At 45.4% G+C, this 24,428-nt stretch overlaps 1 protein-coding gene across 2 annotated transcripts in view; it reads right to left on the bottom strand.

Moving 5' to 3' along the window:
- Esrrg (estrogen related receptor gamma) overlaps positions 1 to 19,492 on the bottom strand; it is a 425,933-nt gene extending 406,441 nt beyond the window's left edge. Inside the window, exon 1 of one of the 2 annotated variants that reach the window (XM_032915690.1) lies at positions 19,402 to 19,492. Coding sequence is in view for 1 of the 2 variants with exons in the window: in XM_032915688.1 (XP_032771579.1) it covers positions 12,168 to 12,187 (20 nt within the window). In the remaining variant the exon portion in view is untranslated. Of the gene's footprint in view, positions 1 to 12,167; positions 12,326 to 19,401 lie in introns of those variants that run through there. The other variant, XM_032915688.1, reaches the window with a different exon arrangement.
- Between the last annotated feature and the right edge of the window lie 4,936 nt (positions 19,493 to 24,428).

The following is a 24,428-nucleotide window of genomic DNA, read 5'->3' as shown; positions in this document are numbered from 1 at the left end:
ATACACACACATACACACATATACACACATATACACACATATACACATACACATACACACATCATACACACGCATATACACACAAGCACATACATACACACATACACACACATATGCACATGCACACACATGCATACATACACACATATATACACATACACACACATACACACATACACATACATATACACACACAGGCAGAGATACACACACACACATACATACACATACACACATATGCACACACATACACATACACACACATACACACATACACACACATATACACACACAGGCACAGATACACACACACACATATATACACATACACACATATGCACACACATACACATATTTACACACACATGCACACACATATGCACATACACACACACACTACACACATGCACCCACATACAAAGGAATACACGCAGAGAAAGTCTCACCATCCATGCTTATACATGTAAAGCAACCCAAAGGATGCAAATTCACACTGAATGGATCAGTTGCTACATGATGTATAACACTTCCATTCAAAGGTATCATTTAAATGTGAGTTTAACATGATTTTCTCACTTGACATTAAAAGGGCATCAAGCAGATCTCCCATGGGTCCTCTATTAGGAGGCGGAGAGCAGTCAGGTTGTGGAGCAAGACGCTGCCCTCTGCCTCTTAGCCAGGCGGCCTTTTACCTGCATGTTCCACTCTTGAAATGGGGGAAAGGACACTGGCCTTCTGTCTTGTGCCTCTTCTCCCTCAACCTCACAAAGTCCTGACAGTAACTACACACCCAGCCAGACTCTTGTCACTGACACCTGCTGCTGTCCCTTGCCTGCAGGCCAGCCTGCCTTTTCTGTGACCAGGGCTAGGCTCCATTGGTGGGGAGGGGCTCCCCTGCTTCACTTTGTGTTTTCCCCAGACCCACAACTGTTGCTTTCAAGTCTCCACTCCAACCATACTTGCTAGATGGGGGCTTTTCCACATTACCTCCCTCAGGACTGCAACCCCTCACTAGCTACTCGCTTGCCTTCTCCACAATCCAGCCTGGGGCTGACTCATTATTTTCAAATTCATGGAGTGCCTTGCCTTAGTGTCTTCTACCGGACCGGAAACTATCAGAAGACTGGAGCACATCCTGATTCATCCTACTATCTCCTTAAAGGTAAGACTGCCACAAGGCACAGCATCTTTCCATGCTAAGATAGGTGCTATGAGGTAGGACAGATGTGCACAGCGCCTGACATGTGAGGGGACCGTGCAAGCAACAGCCATCAGTTTTGAAGACCCTGCACAGGTTGGTGAGCATGCTGGTGGGAGTGAGCACGCTGGTGGGGTCAGTGACACCCGAGTGGCACCAGGTATCACATGAGACTGAAAAGCCACTGCTGAATTGCTGGATGGCTCCGTGATCCCCCTTCAACACACCTGATTCCACATCTGTCAACAAATATATCCATACCAGCCTGGCAGGGGGGCAACAAGCTAAGGACCGATGGTAATTTGCTGTCAGAGAGGAAGCACCCCGAGGAGGAGGCCTTAAAGCATTTGCTACAGATAGAAACAATAGAAGTTGTCTTAGCATCTCTGCTTTGCTGGGGTCTGTTGTTTAGTTTTGTGTTTGTTTTGTTTTCGACTACAGAAGCCATCTTCCAGCTTGTGCACAAACACCCTGACAAGGAGGATTTCGACCACCACCATTCTTTCTTCCGGACACGGTTAAGCATCGATGAAGGAAAACCCTATTCATAGACTTCCCTGGAGAAACGGAAGGGCGGGGCTCGCTGGCTGGGCAAGTCTTTTCATTGTAGTGGGGATACAGAGAAACAGAGGCAGCTACACTGTCCTGCTCATTAGCTGGGTAGAATCACCAGGCAAGAAGGTTAATAATTACATAAGTAATTAACACTGCCTTCAGATTTAGTCTCTAATCCTACAGTTGCAGGATTTCAACTTTGGTCCCCAAGTCCAAGGGAAGATGAGAGCAGAATGGTAGTGGGCCCAACCAGCACGGAGAGTCCCCGAGAACCAGGAGGTGACGCTGGGCTTCTAACCACCCCTCGCGCAGGTAGAGAGCTACAGCACACAGATGGCCCCAGCCACACTCCACTCTAATTTCTAATAATCAACCGTCTACTTTTTTGTTTGTGCTTTTTGTTCTGTGGCAGCAAGAGCTGGAGTCACATGAGCCACACAGGTATTTGACACCCCTCCTCCCTTCACGCCTACACACTGTACGTTTGGTGTCGCTGTTTATTAACGATAACTAATACCCTGAGTCTTTATTTACTTCTGTTTATTGCTGTTTTAGCCAAAGTCACTGGAGAACAGCTAGGCTTCTGGTCCACACGCATTCTTTAATCACTGTTAGTCGGCAAAATCATCTGTGACAACTAATCCAAAAAGCAGATTATATTTATTTTGGCTACAGTGGCTTGCAATTCGTTAAAATCAACAAAGCCTTTTCATTAGCCCCCGCTGGTGTCCTAAAAACAGACATTTCAAGGGTCTCAAAGCTGCTGGGCTACACACATGCAGCCAAGCTAATTCTGACAGATTCATGGTGCCATTCTTAACACAAAATCTCATTAAACTAACAAACAAGAAACAGAACCCCTCTGCTTTCATACAAAGACTTCATTAACATGCCTGAACTCCGAAATCAAAATCGGAGTCGCAAAGCTTCCTGAACGAGGAAAGCTAAGCAAACAGGGAGGCTGTGTCATTAGTTAAGCAAGATTTACCAAAAAATGGGAACTTTTTGTTTTCTCTTTTGAAAAATAATCTGGGAAAGAATTAGAAATCGGAACCATGAGGCTATTACTAAGCGGTTTCTGCCTGGGCGTTCTGGGCGTCCAAAGCCTGGGTTGTGATTAGCCTCACTGTTAAAGGAGTCCAGAGCAGGAATGAGGCCAGAACAGGAATGAAGCAGAAAAAGGTGACCAAACCTGAACCAGGCATACTCACTAGCTTGCTCGTTCCCTCCTTCCCTGCCTCTCTCCCTCCCTCCTTTCTTCCCTTGTGTTAGTCTATGCTCTTTCTCTCCCTCTTCCTTTCTCTCTCACCCCCCTCCTCCCTCCCTCCCACCCTGCACACCACCCTTCCCACCCATCTTTCTTTCCTGCCTGCCTTGTCTTTCTCCAGCTATGTGCCAGGTTTTAAGGACAACGGTGTTCTGCCCTCCTTCTGGAAACTTCTTGAACGTACCCACGTCGCTGTTTGGTTTTATTTTTTGCAGGCACAATTCTTTCATTCGCCACCATCTGGCTGTCTGTCTCTCAGAAGAAGGACCTTCCTAACACCGAGTGGGAGTTTAAGGCTGAGTGTCAGGAACGGGGCAGTCTAGGAAAGATGGTCACAGGCACGACTCAGCCATCACTGCGCCACCAGGCAGCAGCCATAATTAATGAATACATCAGAAGGTCTACTCAAGGAGCAAAGAAGGTAGACAATGATTTATGTTTACCTGAGGGGGAGATTATTTAACTTTGCAAGAGCTTTGAAAACGAGGGAGCCCAGACACAGATAGGCTGTGGTCCCTCGACAAACCTGATGGGAAATTCGAAGAGTAAGCAGTAGGGAAATAAAGATGGGGAACAGACTGCAAGGTGAGCCCTGAAGCCCAGGGTCCCCTCTAAAGCTCTGGTCAGGAAGGCACTGTGAAGCACGAGTCTCTGTGATTGCATCATCCAGTGGAATTACTTGCTTATCTCCCCAGCCTAATCCTAAATATTTTCAAGGACAATTATCAGATGATACTTCACCCAAGTCTCTAGCCTAATGGGTAGATTTCCAGTAGCTAGAACAGAGCAGCCATAGTGGGTCCTGGGGCAGCATCTCACCAGGCTCCCAAGGGTGCCAGCTGAGCTAATATGGGCTTCCTCCCAGACAAAGAATTCCAGTGTGGTGTCACAGGGGCCTCTGCCCATCAGGCCCTCGGCCTGGAAAACTTCAGTTGGCTCTCACACACTTCGTAAGTAAAAGACCTGTCTGTTAAGAGCGGATAATCAAATCCAGCCCAGAAGGAAAATCCACGCAAAGCTTCCCCCAATCAGACTTTCATCCTCAGGGGAAAAGTGAGCCCCCTCTGATATACAAGGTATCACTTTGGCTCTCTATAATTAAAACTATTGTTGCCATGGTGATTCAAAGAGTGCTGTAAGCCCAGGGAAGGCCAATGTGGTGGCCTGTTTGTTGGTGTTGGTATCATTTGCTGTTGCAAGTGCACAGGCATGTGTGTGTGTGTGTGTGTGTGTGTGTGTGTGTGCGCGTGCGCGCGCATATGGGTGTGTGTGCACATATGTGTGTGTGTGTGCATATGGGTGTGTGTGCACATATGTGTGTGTGTGTGTGTGTGTGTGCATCCATGTATTCAGAGATGAAGGCACACATGGAGGTCAGACAACAACTTTTGGTGTTGTTCCTCAGGGTCCACCCACTCTGAATTTTGAGACAGAGTCTCTTATTAGCCTGGAGATTATCAAACAGGCCAAGCTACCTGGATCGTGGGGATCCCTGTTTCCTTCTCTGCCTTGCAGAGTGCTACCATGCCCACTTTTTTATCTGAGGTGAGGAGCTTAGGTCCTCATGCTTGCAAGGCTCCTAGTCAAACTTTATTCATGGCAGGGCATGTCCGTGACTTGGACAAATGCAACGTGCCCAAGATCCTGCTTCTCGTTGTACATTAGGCAGCCCCCAGTCTGCCACATTCAGTATCTAATAAGAACCACTTTCTCCCCATGTAGGCCATAGCCAGCAGCTCTCTCAGCTCACCCTGATGCTTCCTTTTTTACTATCTATCCCTTTCTAAAGATCCCCAGGTCACTGAAACAAGGCCATTTCCTGAGCTATCTTATTGGACATTGGGCAAACCATGTCACTCTCAGTCCCTCAGGAAACAAAGACTGTCTTGATTCTGTGCCTGCAAGGAGATAGCCAAACAACTTTTATGACTGTTGTCATATAAACATGTTGAGACCAGAACTCAGCAGTCACGCCAGGGACACTCCAACATTCCACCTTTGTAAGGTTGTTCTCAAACGCAGGAGAGCATAGTCTGAGGTTTTGTAGCACTTTCTCCACCCCCATCTGTGTGGGGCGGGCAGGAGAAGGGAGGAAGGGGTTGAGGGAGGGGAAGGGGAGAGAGGGGGGGGGAAGGGAAGAGGGGAGGGAGAAAGGGAGGGAGAGGGAGAGGGAGAAGGTTTTCTTGGTTTTGTAAAATGAGCACGCTATTCCATGTTCAAGATTCCTGAGAACCAGATAATCTAAATCAAGCTAGAGATAAGGACCACATGGGTATTCTTTTTCCTGCCTTTTAAAACAGACACCCCAAATCCAACACACTTCAGCTAAATGCCAGAATGAACGGATCTGAGTTTCCCAGACTCGCAGATCCCAAGGCGCCTCCCCTCCTCCCCCCGCCCCTCACCCCCCCCCAACCCCCATCCCCTCACCCCCTACCCCCCCACACCCCCAGCGCAGTGAGACACACAGAGTGCCTGTCAGGCCTCTGGAGGATCCGTGCCATAGCTCAGCATCACTGACTAACACAGGCACAGACGCTCAGGTGGACACCCTGTGTTCAAAACTCAGCAACTAGAAAGATCTCTCCAGAAGCAAAGACCCTAAGGAGGCAGAGGGTGTCTTCTCTGGGTGGCCTGTCCCTTAACCAGCTCCTTTCAATAGCTACCCTTGGCACAACCATGGGGGAAACAAAGAAACAAAGACTGAACTTCTGCAGCACGCACCTCAGTTCCAATCAGTCTGGTAGTCATGATGTGGCAGAGGAAGGAGACAGGCTCAAGAGAACTTCTTTAATTTTATTTTTCAACTAAGAAAAACATAGAAGAGAAACTGGCGAGAGAGACCTGCAGGATGATTCAGCAGGTAAAGCTGCAGCTCTCAGCCTGTGGGTCACACCAGGGGTGGCATATCAGGTGTCCTACATGTGAGATATTTACATTACGATTCATAACAGTAGCAAAGTTGCAGCTACGAAGCAGCAACAAAGTAATTTTATGGCCGGGGTTGGGGGTCACCACAACTCAAGGAATTGTACTAATGGGTCTTAGCACTAGGGAGGACGAGAACCACTGAGGTAAGGAACCTGCCTCCATGGTGAGCATCTGAGTCAGGTGGAAGAGAATGAATCCCTGCAAGTTGTCCACACACGCACCACAGACGAATAATTGTAATACAAATTTTAAACTAAGAAGCTTAGGAAAGAGTAGTTTCCTTCATTTTATTTTAACTTTGGGGGTTGGAGGAAACATCGCACTGTCCCCAATAGCTCAGAGGTTTGGGAGGTGGGGGAAGAGTACCATGTTTCCTATAGTGCTGGGACAGTGACTCAAGTTGTTGAAAGAACAGTATAATATTTCCCTTGGACACAATTCGCAGACCGTCTGAAGCTCAAGAAGAAGGAAGACCAAAATGTGGACGCTTCAGTCCTTCTTAGAAGGGGGAACAAAATACTCATGGAGGTAGAGGGTGGGAGGGACTTGGAAGGAAGAGAAGAGGGGGAGGGGGAAAGGGGGGGACAGGATCAGGTATGGAAGGAGACAGGGATGATACACAGAGGGTCCAGAATTTGAGGTGTGTAGCAATGGGGGATAGGGAACTGGGGGTAGCCACCAGCAAGTCCCAGATACCAGGAAAGCAAGAGGCTTCCAGGACCCAACAGGGATGAGATTAACTGAAATGCTCAACAAAGGAGAAGGAGAAACTGTAGTGACCATATCCAGAGGTTAGGCAAGACCCCCGGTTGGGGGATGTGGCCACCCATTTGTCTCCAAATTCTTAACCTGAAGGACTCCTGTCTAAAGGAAATACGGGGACAAATTGTGGAGCAGAGACTGAAGGAAAAGCCATCCAGAGACTGCCCCACCTGGGGATCCATCCCATATATAAACACCAAACCCAGACAATATTGCAGATACCAAGAAGCACTTGCTGACTGGAGCCTGTTATAGCTGCCTCTTGAGAGGCTCTGCCAGAGCCTGACAGAATTTGCCAGCCAACCATTGGACTGAGAACAGAGACCCCAATGGAGGAGTTAGAGAAAGGACTGAAGGAGCTGAAGAGGTTTGCAATCCCATAAGAACAACAATATCAATAACCAGCCCCCCCCCCAGAGCTCCCAGGGACTAAACCACCAATCGAAGAGTATACATGGAGGGACCCATGGCTCCAGCTGCATAAGCAGCAGAGGATGGCCTTGTTGGGCACCAATGGGAGGAGAAGCCCTTGGTCCTATGAAGGTTTGATTTCCCCAAGGGGAATATCAGGTGGGCATGGGTAGGTGGGAGGTTTGGGGAGCACCCTCATAGAACCAGGGGGAGGAGGGATGGGAGAGGGGGTTCTGGAGGTGAAACTGGGAAAGGGGGTAACATTTAAAATGTGAATACATAAAACGCCCAATAAAAAAGAATACAATGTATAAAATAATCTATTTTTCAACTGAATATTCATAAAAGTAAATAAATTTCTCAAAGATTAATAAAAATATTATATTAAATTTAAAAACAAGAAAGAAGGAATTATTTCCCTTGGGGGAACCTGCAGGCAGCAGCATAGGTGACAAAGGGCCTGGAGGACTGAGGCAGAGACAACAGCAAGAAGACACTGCCTCCTCCAGCAGCAGACAGGCAGGCACAGTGCTCAAGGCTCTGGGTGGGAAAGGAGAGGAGCGCCAGTGAGACACCAGCCCCAGTCACTGTAGTAGCAGGCCACAGCGCCCGCCCGGAATACAACTTGTTGGGGAATTAGTGTCCAGAGAGAAATGTTCAAATAAGCTTTGCTGAAAGACCAGGTGCTTATAACTGGCAACTGCCTCTTTTCCGTTCCAAAAGCCACCCGAGCCTTACGTTCTGCTCTCCGATAACAAAGTAAAAAATCTAATACCAATCCTGGAAATCTACAGACACTTCTCTCTTTCTGAAAAGTACATGAATAGTGTATATACACTCTTCAAAGGATCCATTTTTCTCTTTTGTAGCGAAAACGGCAAGAGCCTATGGGAGAGTGCAGCCCGGGGCAAAGTTCCTTTCTGCTTAGAAGCCACCTGCTAATCACCTGCAAGCAAGAACAGACTACAAGGGCTGCAGCCCAGAGCCCGCCCCTCAGCACCCCGAAGGGCAGGGGTTAAGCAGAAACAAAGTGAGGGAGGCTTTCTTGGCCTGAGGGGGTCTCTGCATGGTGACCAGTGAGACTCCCCAAGGGTAGATTGGAGGGGCTGGCAGGAAGCAGAGGCAGAGGATCAGAGGCAGCTTGAAATGGGCCAAAGCACCAAATGTCTGAAGTGGAAAAGAAAAGAAAGAAAAAAAATGAAAGAAAAAAAAAAAAACTTCCAAAAAGGCAGTCAGCCCAGTCTTGGGTGGAAATACCTGGGGAAGTTAAAGTTACGTGCTTGCTGTTAGCCGGAGAGGCCAAGAGCTTTGCGGCTTTGGCGTGCAATAGGCTCCTGTCTAGGATTTCTTTTCAGTCTAGGGAGTGGCTGTGAATCTCACATGGGGGCTGTGAGTTGGGCAAGGAGTGGTAAAGAAGGACTGTGGCTTCTAAGAGGGTCCAGTAAAATCTAGCTCTCCTACCCTTTAAACCAGGAGAAATTCTGCTAGACAAATCCACGGGGTGTTAAAAGCTCAGGACACAGCTATGAAGCTGCCAAGGATGGGGCTAGAGAAGCCTCTGCCATTAAGAATACTCTTGCTCTCCCAGAGGAAGTTCCCAACACCCACATCAAGGTAGCTCACAAGACTGCCTGTCACTCCAGCTTCCGGGGATCTAAAGCCTTGTTTCATCTTCTGTGGATACCCAAACACATCACACACACACACACACACACACACACACACACACACACACGAATACACACTCAGTTCCCATCATTAGAAGCAACACTCTGGGGAAGTTTCATGGGATGAACTCAGTAAGTAAAGAGAAGAAAAGTAGCCCAAACCAGTCCAACTGAAAAAGAAAAGTTCAATGTAAGTGACTGGTACCCAGAGTTCCCTCTGGGATCTGATGTTACATATTGTACATATTGTTACATATTGTACATATTGTTACATATTGTAGCTGTAAGGTGGCAGACCTTGCGGTGCGGGAAGCTCTAAGCTTACGGCTTGTTAAAAAGCTTTGTGTGCAGACCACCTGGCCTTCTCATTGTAGTACTCCCTTGTACTTGAGGAAGCCCTGTATCCACGGAATCCCTGTTAGACTGTAACCACGCCCCTCTTCCACACCTCCTTCCCTCAGTGTCTCTCCTCAGCTGATTCACTTTTCCTCACCCCTCTGCATTCATCTAGCTCTCCTACTTTAAGGACGGAGTAGAGCGAGTGGACAGAGTGCCCCTTGGTGTCAACTCTATTTACCGTCTCAGCAAATTCATGCCCTGCCTTTTCACAGAAGTCCATCGCCATCTAACAGGAATGGCTTTTCTTGCCCTCCTGGATACTTCTGATGACGTTGCTAGACACAGAGATGATTCCTCAGTCTACTCTGCTGTTCCTTTCTGGAGCTACCAGCCCTAACTATGCCCTTAGAGACTGTATTACATGATGAATGGGGTATTTTAGCATTCAGAACAATGGCCTCCTGGGGGAACAACCGAAATGTCCATCAACAAATGAGTGGGGCAACAAATCATGATAGAATATCGTTCCACTTGAAAAAAAATGAAATTCTGACACCTATGACTAAATGGGAAAAGTTAGAAGAGACATTTAGTGAAATGAAGCTGACAAGAGACAGGCAAACATCATCCGGGTGCAGTCACACCAGGCACCTAAGACAGGAAGTAGCACAGTGCATGCCGAGGGCTAGGAAGAAACCTGGAGGTGTTGCTCGGAGTTTTCAGCTGAGGTGACAACATGGGTTTACAGATGGGTGTTCGTGTCACACCCCAGGTGAATGGATTCATTGCCACAGAACTCCACAACTTTTATCTCTACAGGGAAACTACTGGGATGGGAAGATGGTTCACTGGTAAAGCACATACCTTGCAAGCCTGAGGGCCTGAGCGTAATCTTCAGAACACTCAGAAATAACGGGGAGCATCGTGGCGGGCTTATAATCCAAATAGTGGAACAACGGAGCCAGAAGGGTCCATGGGGCTCACCAGCCCGAGAACCTAATCTAAGGGGCAACTCAAAGACCCTATCTCCCAACAAAGCAGATGGTATCTCTCAGTAATGGCACCCAAGACTGTCTTCTGGCCTTCCTTCTTTCTGAATACTCATCAATCTTTTTACTCTGTGTCAGGCCTGGAGAGTACCAGAAGATAGTAGAGCTGGTAACCACTAGAGCTGGTTATCTAGAAGGGACAGGGAACAGGTCAGAAGTAACAGAACATCCCATAAAGTTGAAACGTACTGAGAGAATGCATAGAAGATCATGAAGGGCTAGCATGTGTGAGTGTGGGTGGGGTGCCAAGGTGGGAGTGGGTGGAGGACACAGGGTTTGGAAGGAAAGCCTTTTCAGCTGGGATGGATGTTGGCTTCCAGTAGGCATGAGGTAAAAAACTAAAGAGTATGTAGACGAGAATCCCCAATGATGAGAGTAACAGAAATGAATGAAAATGGATCAGAGGTGGTTTGGCTTGGCTGAAGCTTCAAAGAGCCAAGAAGCATGCATCAGCCTAAAGAGGGGGCACAGCAGCTCGCAAAGGGGGAGGGCGAGGACTGAGAAATGACATTAAGCCTATTAGACAATTTTCCATAAAACTGAATGGCAATGTTGGACTCCATCCCCTGCCTTCCTCTTCACCGAAGCATCCAATTATAAAGGGGCTCAGTCTGGGAGGCCTGTCCAAGTGCAGCAGCTTCCCAGTGATGTCATCACCCCGTGTCCTCACCCTCCCTGAACACCACCCACACCTCTACCCAGGCCCGCACATCTTCCTGACCTCATCTGCAGTCCACAGCAGCCCCTGGCCACCCACTGCCCCTCCCCCCCACCCCCACACACACACACACACACACACACACACACACACACACACACACACACACACACACTCTGAGCCACTGCCAAGTCCATTATGTAATCTTCCTTTCTGACTCAGCCCGCTCTGAGGCACCTTTCTCTGACTCACTTCTCTCTGTTCACACTCACCTTTCCCCTTTCATCCTTAATCCCCCTTCTAATCTGTCTCCCTGTAGACAGCCTTCAAACATGGCCCTTTCTCACTTCATCCTGTCTACCTCCAACTTGGCTGCTCACCCACAGTACGTGATCCCTTATCCATCCGAAGAGCATTTGTCACCTGTCCTTCCGAGTTTTTATTCGAACCACTGTCTGTTCAAGCCCCCGCCTCTGACATCAGTGAAACACTTTACATTTTCACTCCATGGTCTGGGGACCACATCCCAGCTGTCTGAATCCCTATGGACAGAAGCACACAGTGTGCAGACTTCGTCAGAGAACATAAGGGACTTCACTGTGGTAAAAAAGAAAGGACCACCAAGCACAGTAGAATACAGTTCTCGTCTTTCCAGAAATGTTTAAGCCAGCTAACACATAGGGATAGATCACAACGGGCTGAGATTTCTCCAGCTAGGTATAAATCCATACTCAAGGGCCCATAGAAGCCAAATTCCTGCTTGGAAGACATGTAAGGCAAGCCTGGGAGAATAGCTAAGGTTTTACAAAGTCCGAAAGGTGCTCTGTTGGGGAGCCTGAAGTCAAAGATGAGGAAATCCATAAACCAGGAGTGAGAAAGGAAGCACACAAGGTCCCGTAGGAATTGCTTTCTAAGCCAAAGACTGGCAGCCTAGAGAACATGATCTGTTAACACAACTTTTTTTTCTGCCAGATCGTTGCCAAATTTGGGAAGATATAAAGAATCCACATGACTTCTATAGGGATATTTGAATCAGGAAGGGTATGCCGTTCTCGTTGGGGCCAGCACAGAGGACTGACTGCTAAAAGACAGAAGTCAGAGTTCACTTAAGATAAACATGCTATCAGCTGGTTCCAAGAAACTAAAGGAAGGCAGTGTTTTGTTTTGTTTTTGTTTTTTTATTTCATTACTTAATTTATTGTACGTATTTAAGGAGTGCAATGTCTTCATTCAAAACAACTAAGATTCACCTTAGCTTCTCTTCCCTCTGTGAGGATGAACTATCCTGAGACCTGCAACGTAAGGGAGAAAGGGTTTACTCTTAACTCACAATTCAAGGGCACAGACCATCCTGGAGGTGAAGTCAAGATGGTGGGAGCTCAAGGCAGCTGGTTAGATCAGGTCATAATCAGGAAGTAGAGAATGACTGGTGCCTGGGGCTGCTTGTACAGTCTGGGATCCCAGCCAAGCAATGGAGCCACCCACAGGAGGTGGGTCTTCGCACATGAATGAAGCAACAAAATCTCCCATAGGCACAGCTAGAGGCCACACTGCCAAGTTGACAATCAACACTGACCATCCCTAGGGGTACAGATCAAATCCAGGTAATGGAATTTCCAGTTCCCTATCATTTCCCTAACATGGAAGGACTTCCCTTCTGGGGAGCTGGACGTCCCAGATGACATGCACACTTCTCAAATTAAGATCTGATTCCCATCCCCCACACCAGTCACTGGGGGCAATTGTTTCTTTTCCTTCATTGCTTAGTGTTGTGAATTCCACTCTCTGCATTCTCTCTTCATATGAACTTTTCTTAGCCACAGAGAAAGCACTCTTTAATGTGGCAAGTCTGAAAAAGAAAATCAAAAGAGCTACACGTGTTTTCCATCAATCCATCTCTTTACTTATTTTGGTGGCGCTGGGATCTAGCATCTTCTATACTCTAACACGAGTTGGCAAGAACTCTACCACTGAACCAAATCCACCTGAGGTGGACCTTCCCTGCTCTGAAAAGCTTACTGACTCTGAAGTGCTCAAGCTGGCCTGGATGGCCTTTTCCCTGAGCTGTAATCCTCAGAGTCCTTAGCTCTCAAGAGTCCCAGCTATACCCTATCCTCCCAGAGGACCATCCCCTGGGCTCCCAAACCACTGAAAACATCACCCAGGCCCTGACTACATCTACAACTAGTCTACAACCTACAGGAATCAAGGACCATATTGGAAAAATGTATATAAAAGACTGAAAATTGACACCATTTTTCTTTCTTTCAGGAAAAAAAAAAACAACTAGTCTAATAAAAAGGTGTGTGTGGGGGGGTGAAATTACAACAATTCACCTCAACATGAAACCATAGCTGACTACTATGCTAAAATGAAAAGATATGCAAAGCAAAATGGAAGGGTAAACAAGACAAGAGGATGTGAATCTAACACATTAAAGTTCATTGTGTATTTGTGTGTGTGAAGCCTTCCATGGCACATGAATAAGGGTCGGAGGACAATTTTCAGGAGTCAGTTCTCTGCCTTTTGACGCAGGTTCAAACTCGGGCCATCCGATTGTCATCAAATGCCTTACCCTGGGGACCACCTCATCACCCAATAACATATTGTTTTTAAAAGGAGTTAGTATTCTTGGTATATAACAAATGTTTCAAAAATTAAGAAAAATTATAACTAGTTTAATAGAAACAAGGTAGCCAGGCAACGTCAACATGTAAATCAGCAAAAAGGGTTCAAACAACCAATAAAAATTATAAAACACATTCAATCTTGTTAAAAGTTTAAGATGCAAATACAAATAAATGAAGATACCACCTCCAATAATAAACCAGGGAAATGTGTTTGAAAGTATGGATTGCTAGAAATGTTGATGGAAATCTATCTTGTGCAATTCCCTAAGGTTCACTGACAATTTTTTATGGAAGTGAGAATACAGACTCATCTTTTGCATAGATATCTTGTTTGGGATAGCTATTATTTTCCTATAATATCAATACCAATAAAAATATTTATCTAGCAGACTAGTAGAAGCAATGAAAATAAATTATAAAGGAGTTAAGTAAGTAGTTATTATCCTATAAGAGTGTTCAAATTACATAGATCAACATACAAGGCTCTTTCCTGTGGAGGCAGGAAGCACCTGTCAGATCCCCTGGAGCTGCAAATAGATGGTTGTGAGCCAGGAAGTCAGTGCTGTGAATGGAAACCAGGTCCTCTGGGCCATCTCTTAAGCACCTCTACTATGGTGACTAATAGCAGCCTCTACCTACAGAGTGATCCTATTGGAAAACAAACTGCAAAATGTCGACCATTCAACAACTCTGCCACAAACTATTCATGATATTTCTCTGTCTTTATCTCTTATCCTTCTTCTCCATGTCCATTTTTTCTTACCGGTTTCATATTTTTTCCTGAAGTCTAGTTTCCATAAAACTGTCTTTGTTAGCTCTGTTGCTGGGATGTCTAGCTGGTCGGCCAAAGGCTTTCTCTAACCAGGGCTACACTCTTCCTTTAGACAAACATGCAATGGCAGTTTTGTGGCTGAGATCACCTCTAATCCCATCATGCTCCTTGTCTCTTGGATCCCTGCTGTGCCTCTACCTTAGACTTGAGTCTCTTCTATCTGCCCACTTGAACCCAGTCTGCCTGCCTTATGGTGTCTTCTTCTAGGGCAACATGGGTTGCTCTTTTCCTGGCCAAGTCTTTCCAGCATTTGTGGAGAATCCATTCGTTTAGCGGTTTAATATCCTCACCACTGACTGCCTTCTGTACCATCAGATCTCCCAACTCCAGATTAGAGTACATTTGCTCTCCTGAGAGATCAATTGGGGGAAACTGTTAGAGTGTACGGTGTATATCTGAGACAGATTGATCTTTCAACTCTAGTATCTCCTATCTCCTTTAGGTTAGAGAACAACTATTTCATCCACCACAAAACAGCACAACAAATGTCTTTCATAAGGGAAGCATAGCCTACATGTTAATGGAGGAGGAATTTCTGAATAGAAAAATCAAAGCTCTTTCAACTAATTTAATACCTAGCATAAAATATAGACTCCCTGTCAAGGTAGGTAGAGTGGGCATAGGATACTCAGGCCCTTTGCCTTACCTTATACCCAACACTGAGCATTTCTGACTTCCCATATGTTCAGTATCTCCACATGCAAGTATCAGTCTTCAGCTGTCAACAATTGAGCGCCACATGATCTACTGCAATGCTGACAGTATTCATAATATATATATATATATATATATATATATATATATACTATACCCATCACTACCACACCCATCACACACAGATAACACATCTACCATACATGCACATACTGTATCTACCATACACACACACACACACACACCTGAAGATTGCCTCATAGCCTGTAGGACTAGGACTCAGCTACCTAGGAATGAGTTGTCCTTTACACACCAGCCCAAAGTTGCTGGCTACTCAGGACTTATGCTGACTATAAATTAGAGCCTGTTCTGAACTCCTTCTCTGATTTAAGTAGTAATATGCTAGGGCAGCTCGCAGTGCACAGGAAAGTGCTTTTCCCTGTGTGTTATATTAGGAAATGACACTACAAAGGCTCCGTGTGCAAAGAGCCCAAAGCCCCATGTTGGTCCCCTGCCCTCCCAGGACCTCCATGTGCTCTCAGGACATCATATTTCCTAGCTTTCATGGTGTCTTCACCTAGGAGCTTTTTTATTGCCTCTCCATCCAGCTCCTCCCTCTACCTTGAGGATGGGGGTGGGTTGGAAGCCCCTAGCCTCTGTCAATAGCCTTGTCTTTCAGGAGAGATGCCCAAGGGTGTTATCTGTGCTGTAAGAGATGTTCTCACCCAGTGGGAAATCCCGAGTGTGGGTGCTGAGTCCAAACACTGATTTTCAATATCCATCACACTTCTCAGGAGCCCTTAGATTCCTGCAATTTCTGTCAACAGCTGAACTAAGGTATCGCCAGGGGAAAAACAGGCTGATGTGTCAGGGCACAGTTTCTTAGGAGATGTTGTAAAGGCCTGGGCTGTTCCCAGGGCTCTAACACCAGGGGGCATTGTCAATAAAGATCACTTTATTAATGTGAAAGTAAGCATTTGGAGGTCCTTGCTGGCACATACTTAGAGGCCTTGAGAGTGCGCACACACACACACACACACACACACACACACACACAAAGTATGTATCCGGCCAGATCATAGTCTTATTGTATACATTTTGCATTTCTAAGTGTTATGGCCATATATTGAGGACTAATTTATCATAAAAATTTCCATGGAGTTTTGGGGAAAATTTTGCCTAAGAAGAACTAATTAACAGTTTCCATTGTCCCTTGGAAATATTGGCTCACACTAAATGTGCAAAGCTAAGCACTAGGGTCAAAGCTTGTAACACACATATCAGGATCAGGGCCGCCACCCCGCATCATGACTGAAATCAGAGGAAGGACGTCAAGCCATCATTGCTGAAATCCATTTGTATTCCCAGGGCACATATCCGGTGTGTCAGAAATTCACAGAGAGCCATCCTCAAGGGTCTCTGAAACATCCACGCTGCAGATAAGCCACACTCTCAGGCTCCAGTACCCCGTGAGTGGGTCTTCCCGTTTTAATTGGCACTCAAGCTTGCCCTGAGAAACACGCGTATTTTTTTCCCCCCAACTGTCTATTTGGTAAAATGTAGCTCAAAGTTTGTCCCTGCAGAGCCGGCTTCAAGCCGTCTGCTAATTCTCAGTCATAAGGAAGCAACATTGACAAAGTCACTAAAGATGGAAACAATAAAAACAGCCAACAGCCAGGAAGGGCAGGGGAAAAAAAAAAAAAAAAAAAGACTGCCAAGATATTCCGTCTCAGCTCGCCACGAAAGGTATTAAAATATCAATGATACAAAAATAGACCAGCAATTATTCTTAAGAGCTGGGGAGAGCAGGGCAGCCACTCCCAGACTTCAGGAGCTGGGTGGCTTGAAGGTCTCATTGATTACTTGATCAGTTGGTTGGTGAATGATTAGTCCTCGGAAGGTCGGAATTAGTGACTAGGGGTCTGCCTCCTCTGAATAAAGTGTGTAGTCTCCTCGCTCCCACCCCAGTGACAGATGATATCTGTTTCCTCCCATGAGTTTTGAATTTAAGAACCACTGAAGCTCGGCAACACTATATTCTGGCTCAAATGAGCTGAAAATTGCATTCAATTTGAATTTCAAAACTGGAGGGGAGGAAAGGGAGGGAAACCCCCCCCCCCGGAGCACCCATCAACCATCCACACCATTGGCTCCCTACTTCCTCCTGCTTAGCCACACTTCTGCCAGGCTGGGGACCCAAAGCCCAGGATGTGTTGCAGGACAAAGAGCATTGCTGGATTCCTGCCCAGTCTGAGTTTAAAAATAAACTTTTAATAGACAGGATCAAAGCAAACCTCACTTTTACGTCCATGCATAATGCAGAATGCTACCCACCAAACAAATAGATTTTATTTATCTTCCCCAAGCTCAAGCTGGCCCGATTTCTTGGTGGGTTTTTTTTTCTTTTTCTTTTTTTCTTTCTTCTTTTTTTCTGATGCACTCTGGCAACAATAAAGGTGTCTTTCTCTGGAAAACTTCACAAAAGTAAACGATTTTCTAAATATAATTCCTGGATGGGGAAGATGGTTCTGTGTAGGAAGATGATAGGTGCCCAAGCATGAAGACTTGAGTTTGAGTCACCAGCGCAAATGCAAAGCATCAGGTGCATGAAACCTTACTCATGGGGACATGGAGGCAAGAGGGTCCCTGTCTTAAAAATATGGTAGGAGGAAAATGAAGAAGATTGTCAACAGACACCAAGCATGGTGAATCCATTAGTATACACACACACACACACACACACACACACACACACACACCATGCAGTTGACTGAAGACCTCTTTCCATGATTCCTACCCTCTTACCTGCCTCCCATTAAATAGATCTGTTGTCCAAAGTCTGCTGAGGAACCTCTGATGTTTTCTCAAATTGTCAGATTTCAAACTCTCTAAGAGAACTGCTACTGAAAGCAATCTTATGGTAAATACTTTGTAAAAGCCAGCCTACTTTTAATGTGCAAATAATTAGTCCTTTTTTTGTAGGAGCACAGCAAACATGAATTTAAATTAAAGCACACTTGAGCTTTCTAAAAACAATACCTATAATTTCAGACTTAAAGTGTAAAAGAAAAAAACTGAAGTAAAAAAGGATACTACACCTAGCAACAATATCATACCTCAGGCTCATGGGACCAAAGGGTCTGGGGTCGGAACTCCCTTTTAGGAATTTGACCTGAGAAAACAAAGCTAAGGCTACCTTCATTCCTATTTGCTTTTAAGAACTGAAACCTATTTTCCCACCTCTGAAACACTGCCAGTTTGTGAATGAAACAAACTCTGGTCCTTTGTGAAAGGAATTTCAGTTTGAAAGTGCTATTTTCACACTGAAGCCAAAACCTGTTGATTATCTTCTGAAGTCTGCCACGCTCAGCAGGCTCGGAAGCAAGCACCTTAGAGACCAGGACAGAGTGGGCATTCCTTTCTGCAGAAGCACTCCTACATTAGGCCTCCTGCGGTGCTCAGTAGGGACTCAGCTGCCGAGATTCTGTTGCTGCTTCTACCTGGAGGGGGCAGTAGGTGTTCACCTTGCCTCGGGTCTACCTATGTGGGAAGACTGAAAGAAACAAGTCCCCAAGTCATCTCTGTGAGCCTCCAGGGACAATCCTCACTGTGTGGTTCACAGGACCAAGTGAAGGCACCGTGCCCCGAACACCAGCAAAGTAATGGATGAGACCTGTGACATCTATGGTTTTCCTTTGAAAAACGAAGTGAAATAAACTCAACCTTTGCTTATGGAAATAACAGAGCATTCGATAGATAATGCGTCTGTAAGTAAGTTTATAGCAGCTGGAGTCAGAGAGCCGTGCCTGCCGTAAGCGCGGGACGAGATGCACAGAATGGTAATACTTTGTACTCTGTATTCTACCAAAATACAGAATTCAGAAACAGGCAGACCTTGCCAACCACAGCTTACAGGTCAGCATAACGCATCAGTGCAATGAGGGCATGGCCTTGCCAAGAGCCTCATGGCCCCTGCCACCCCCACGCAGTGACTTCTACCCATCAGCACATACCACAAAAGAGGCACTCGGAGAGCATTCCAACCGCTTTGGTGCCAGGCACCACAGTGATGCACACCTGTCCTCCCTGCACGGTGGTGACAGGCAGGACAGATCTCCATGAGTTTGAGGCCAGCCTGATCTACATAGGGAGTTCCAAGCCAGCCAAGACTGTACAGTGAGACAAGGCTACATAGTGAAACCCTACCGATTATTTTTTTTTTTAAATACCGCTTTACATTTTAAAAGACAAGACAAGGAAAACATCAGACCTTTGTGTGGACCGTATTGTCGGCTATAAACTAAACTCTCACAGACACAACCTGACACAATAGACGGACTAGCCTGTCAATGGGGTTGATTTACCCTCGGGTGGGTAGCATGGGGCATAGCATCGTGCAGACCTCGAGAGAACATCAGCATTTCCCAGTCTTGTGGCAAGGACCTTACCTTTCCGACTGCGACAGTGTTAGCGTAGGATGCTTTCCTTACATCTTCATCACTTCAGCTTGCTTCATTGACGAACCAGCAAGTCACTCTACTGTCATAGAAGCACGGGTCCAACCCAAAAAAGGAAGAAAAAAAACACAGGAAAAAGTGAGGTCACTCTCTTGGTCACCGCATTTAATAAAATCCCCCAGGCAGTAGAGTTAAGCACACATTAATAACTGTAATAGTATTCTGAGCCTTCAGCAAGTCTTGGATTTTCCTATGTATACCACCAGGACTGCATGAACACTCCAACAAAGGACTGGTTCTCCATCTTATTTTACTTTTCTTTCTTTTCAGTTTTCTTGGATTTATTAATGTTCTATTCCTCTCTTATGGATGGTGAATGTACCAGTTAAGGTTTCAAAGCATTTCCTACTATAATACCCACATGTAGCTTTTGGAAGAAAACAAAACAAAACAAAACAACAAAAATTCTTTCAGGACCAATGGACTCACTTGATATCAGCCTGAGAACTGCATTTGGGAGTTTCCTATTTGGGAATGAACAGAAAGGCCCAAGTTTTCAAAGTAACTTCTCAGTTGGTTTTAACCGAAAGTGAACAAAAGCTGTTTCTCCAAAAGTGTCCGCCAAAGGAAGCAGGTAGGTCAAACCCCACTGAATTGCTTGTATTCCCCAAGTTTGAAATATAAAGGAGATGGTGATGCAGGACTTGACACTTTCCTCATCATCACTGTTACATACATAGAGCTGCTCTGAGCAACAGTGATGTAGACTTACACCTCATGGAAGGGACACGGAAAAGCTCATAACCAATAGGCTATGGGCTGGGTGTCTGACCTGGCACAACGATCTACATCAAAAGGTATAGGACAATTAAGTAGCCAGATGACACTGGACTATTTTCCGTGACACTCTTTGAGGCGTGACTGTGCAAACTATACAGACCTCAGGAGGGAACATTCAAGGGAATGTCTGCATTGCCTTTAGAGGATGGCTAAAGTCAGTGGGACACCTTTAGGCACATGGTCCTCCACCACCCCACCCTGCACAGCCCTACTTCTTTGGGCATCCTGGCAATGATGGAGTTAAAATTATAATGCATGACAAAGGATCAACATCGAAGCATCCATCTCAGCCTCCTAATCCCCCGAGGCTGTAAAACAGCCAGTTGGAAGTAGACTTTATCTGCTTTGAGAAAGTACTGGGGTATTGGAAAACGACGCTGTGATTTCGAAAGAAATTTCTGGGTAGAACGAGAGCTGGAGATTGACTAGGACCAGAGAAGAGGAAGGGGGTCTGCTGTGGGTTGGGATGTGACAGGGAATAGAGTCAATGAAGGAGACGGCTTGGCAGAGAAAACTAGATTGTTTGCAGTATACTCGTGCTGAGACAGGATGCAGGAAAACAGGGATGTGAAGATCCAACCCTATTTGTTTTCCAAGGCTGTGAGCACAGGAGGCCTGCTGAAAAGCTGTAATTTGTGTGAGTGTAAAGAAACACTAGAAAAGATCCCAAATGGCACGGCAGAGTCGGAAGCCTGGGGAAGCTCGTTTGGGTTTGTGCTTTTAAAGAAAGCTAAGGGGTAGAGGGACCATGGGACGGGTGCCGATCTGAGCAGTTATGTTGCTGCCTGGGCACACTGACCATGGCTGGGACCAACATGACTGCTGAGTTCAAGGCAACACTGAAAAGGTGTTACTTGGGCCAGTGAGATGGCTCATGGGTACAGATTCTTGTCACGCAAACCTGGTGACCAGAATGTACGTGAAGGTGGAAGGAACGAAGTAACTAGACAAAGCTACCTCATGCCCACGCTTCTCTCCTCCCTTCCTCCCTCCTTCCCTCCCTTCTATTACACACACACACACACACACACACACACACACACACACACACACACACGAAACATATTATGTTGATATAAATTAAAAGGTGTTAAAAATAACAGAGTGAATTGTTTGTCAAGCCCCATATCTGATTGGTAAAAATTCCAAACAATTATACTATAATGATAACCTTGGGAACCAGTTCTGAGATTCCATGTACCCAAGGTCTCTAAGTGAGAAAAGATGACAGGAAGATGTGGTATTAATTCCTATTTCTTCTACGATAGCTACTTAATAAAACAAACTCTAATCCCCCCAACTAAATCCTGCATTTAGGGGTGATAATTAACCAAGATGAACAATTTCTTAATAAAAATATGAATAATATATTGAAGGATAGTAAAAACAATTTTTAGAATTCCAGTTACAAAGGCTAGGGGTGACACTCATTGAGTAGAGTGTTTGCCTAAAATACAGAGAGTTGGTTCCATTCTTATTATCACATGAACTGGGCATGGCGGCACATGGCCGCAATCCCAGTACTCAGAAGGTTGGTGCAAGAGGCTCTAACTTCCAAGGTCATAGTCAGCTATACTGCAAATTCAAGGCTAGCCTGAGCTACATGCTCCCATGCCTCAAAAACTATAAGAAAAAAAATGAGTGGGAAAATCAGTGAGGGAGAACATTTCTGTGCATAACCTGGAACACTCATAACCATTCATTCTGTGGGCAACCTAGAAGGCACATGACCACTCATTCTGTGGGTAACCTGGAACACTCATGACCACTCATTCTGTGGGTAACCTGGAATGTTCATGACTACTCATTCTTTGGGTAACCCTTCTCATCATTCTAGAATCCTTGCTACCATTCATTCTGTTGGGTAACCTAGAACACCCACTACTCATTCTACCAGAATGCTCATTCTCATTGTGTAACCTAGAATACACCACTCATTCTGTGGTAACCTCACTCATGACTACTCATTCTGTGGTAACCTAAAATGTTCATGACTACTCATTCTTTGAGTAACCTAGAACACTCACTACCATTCATTCTGTGGGTATCCTAGAACACTCACTACCACTCATTCTGTGGGTATTAAGAATGTTCAAGACCACTCATCTCAGCTGGTTTCCTGAATCTTAAAAAAAAAAGAAAACATAGACTGGAACACACCAGCTTAATAAACTGGGAATTACTTGTACCTAGCTAACACTTGAGATTGGAAGTACGAGGTGACAACAAAGAGGTAATTTTGAGAAGAGCCAGCACTAGTAGATGCAGTGGCTTGAGTATATATTGTATAGGGGTGTCTTTCACATTCCTCCTAGTGGGAATGGCCTCACTCCACTCTGGCTGTGATGTGTGAGGGTTGGGGAATCAAGCATCATGACTCCCCTCTACACACATACACACACAGAATATTTTTATATTATGTAGAGCTATAAATTTCCACAAAGCTTCTGACCCCAGGGCAATGGAATTTCTTATACCATCTCCTCCTTTACCCTACATTAGCCCTTGTAAGAGCCTCTGTATTTTCTAGGCACATCCTTTGACAGAGAAGTACTACTTTGACTCAAGAAGGCAAAAGTTGATGCTAAATCCCTAGTTAGTGCTAAGAATGGACATTCAAGGAAAAAAAAAAAGAGAGAGAGAGAGGAAAAAAAACATTGGGTGTACCACACCTGACATCATTAACAACACAGTTAAAGACTTATCCTTAGAGAAAACACCATGTTAAGTCCATCTTACTATGCTAAGTAGCCTTGGAACCTACCTCCCCTCAGGTTCGAGCTGAGTACAGAGTAAGACAGCAGGGACTGCAGTGTCCGCTTTCCGAACTTCCCATCAGGTATTGTTCACGTGGGTCTGAACTATTTGGTTAGTTGAGGACTTGATTTGGGGCGGGGGGAGCAGTTCCCTAACCACCATTAGAAGAGTTAATACTGGCAAATGCAGGATGTCTACAGGCGCTCGCTACTGTTAGTGGGGAAAGTAGACAGCAAAAAGGACTGCAGCGTTCCCCCCCCCCCCAGGAAACTATCTTTAACAATGGAAAATGAATGTGATAATCTACCTGGTCAGCAACTGAGCTGGTTTCGGGGTGGGTATAATAGACATCTTTACCCCGGGAAAGAAGAAACAGAAAATTCCCGAGAGTAAGTTCAACTCAGCATTCTTGATTTGGCCTTCCTGGTATCGGCTCCCTCCCAAATTCAGCAAAGTAGATAAGCAACCTTGGTGCGTTTTCTAATAGAGAAAGCTCTCTCTTGTGAACGAAGACAGAGGATTTTCAAAGTATGTGATTTCTTCAGTAACTCAGCCAAAATTCTCAGGTCTGACACTGTCAAGTAATCCTTTCCCACTTTATCTCTGGGTTGTAGAAGTCAGAGAGAAAGAAGGCAAAACATCAAGGGAGGAGGAAAAAAAAACCAAGTGAATGACTAAAGAAACCATGGGAAGGAATAGAATGGAAAATTTATCTTCTCTCACAACAGGTGGAGACATTTTGAGCAGCCGAAGTGAAACAGAACGTGTCTTCTGCTATCTCATGTCCTAGGAAGTAGAAGGCCACTGAGTGTGTGTGTGTGTGTGTGTGTGTATGTGTGTGTGTGTGTGTGTGTGTGTGTGTATTTCCAACAAAACATCTCTGGTACAGAAGATGACATAGCATTTTTTTGCTAATTATTTATGCTGATTAATTAAGAGATTTTTTTTTATTACATCCACTTACAACAAACAGCTCCCTGTAATCTCTAACAAAGCAGAATGCTGTGAAAAAAAAAATTGAGACTCGGAGTATCAGGTGATGCTCAAAGCCTTGTGGTAAGGTGGCATCATCTGCTCCATCAAGGAGGTAAAAAGGGGCGGGGACTGCACTTTTTTTTTTTTTAATAAGCATTAAGAGCGGAGAGGGAGGGATTGTGGGGAGGAAGGAGGCAGAAGCTCAATTGGTTCCTATTTTCAGAATTTCCTTCAAGCTGGCTCTGATGGAGAGCATCAGTTATTTAAAAGGTGTAACACGATGCTTCCTTTGTTGAAGCAAATCAGCTAGCAGACCCCGAGAGAAAATAAAAAAATGAATTAGGAAGTATTTATTAGTGTGCTTGAAGAAAACAAAGATTTAGCTATGGGGAGTGACTTCTAGAAAGAGTTCAGCTTCAGTCTCCCCGAATCCACAGACCTTTCCT

The sequence above is a fragment of the Rattus rattus genome, chromosome 10, assembly GCF_011064425.1.
Source record: "Rattus rattus isolate New Zealand chromosome 10, Rrattus_CSIRO_v1, whole genome shotgun sequence".
Lineage (NCBI taxonomy): Eukaryota > Metazoa > Chordata > Mammalia > Rodentia > Muridae > Rattus > Rattus rattus.
The sequence above is the reverse complement of the archived record's forward strand: the minus strand, read 5'-3'. Positions and strand labels throughout refer to the sequence as shown.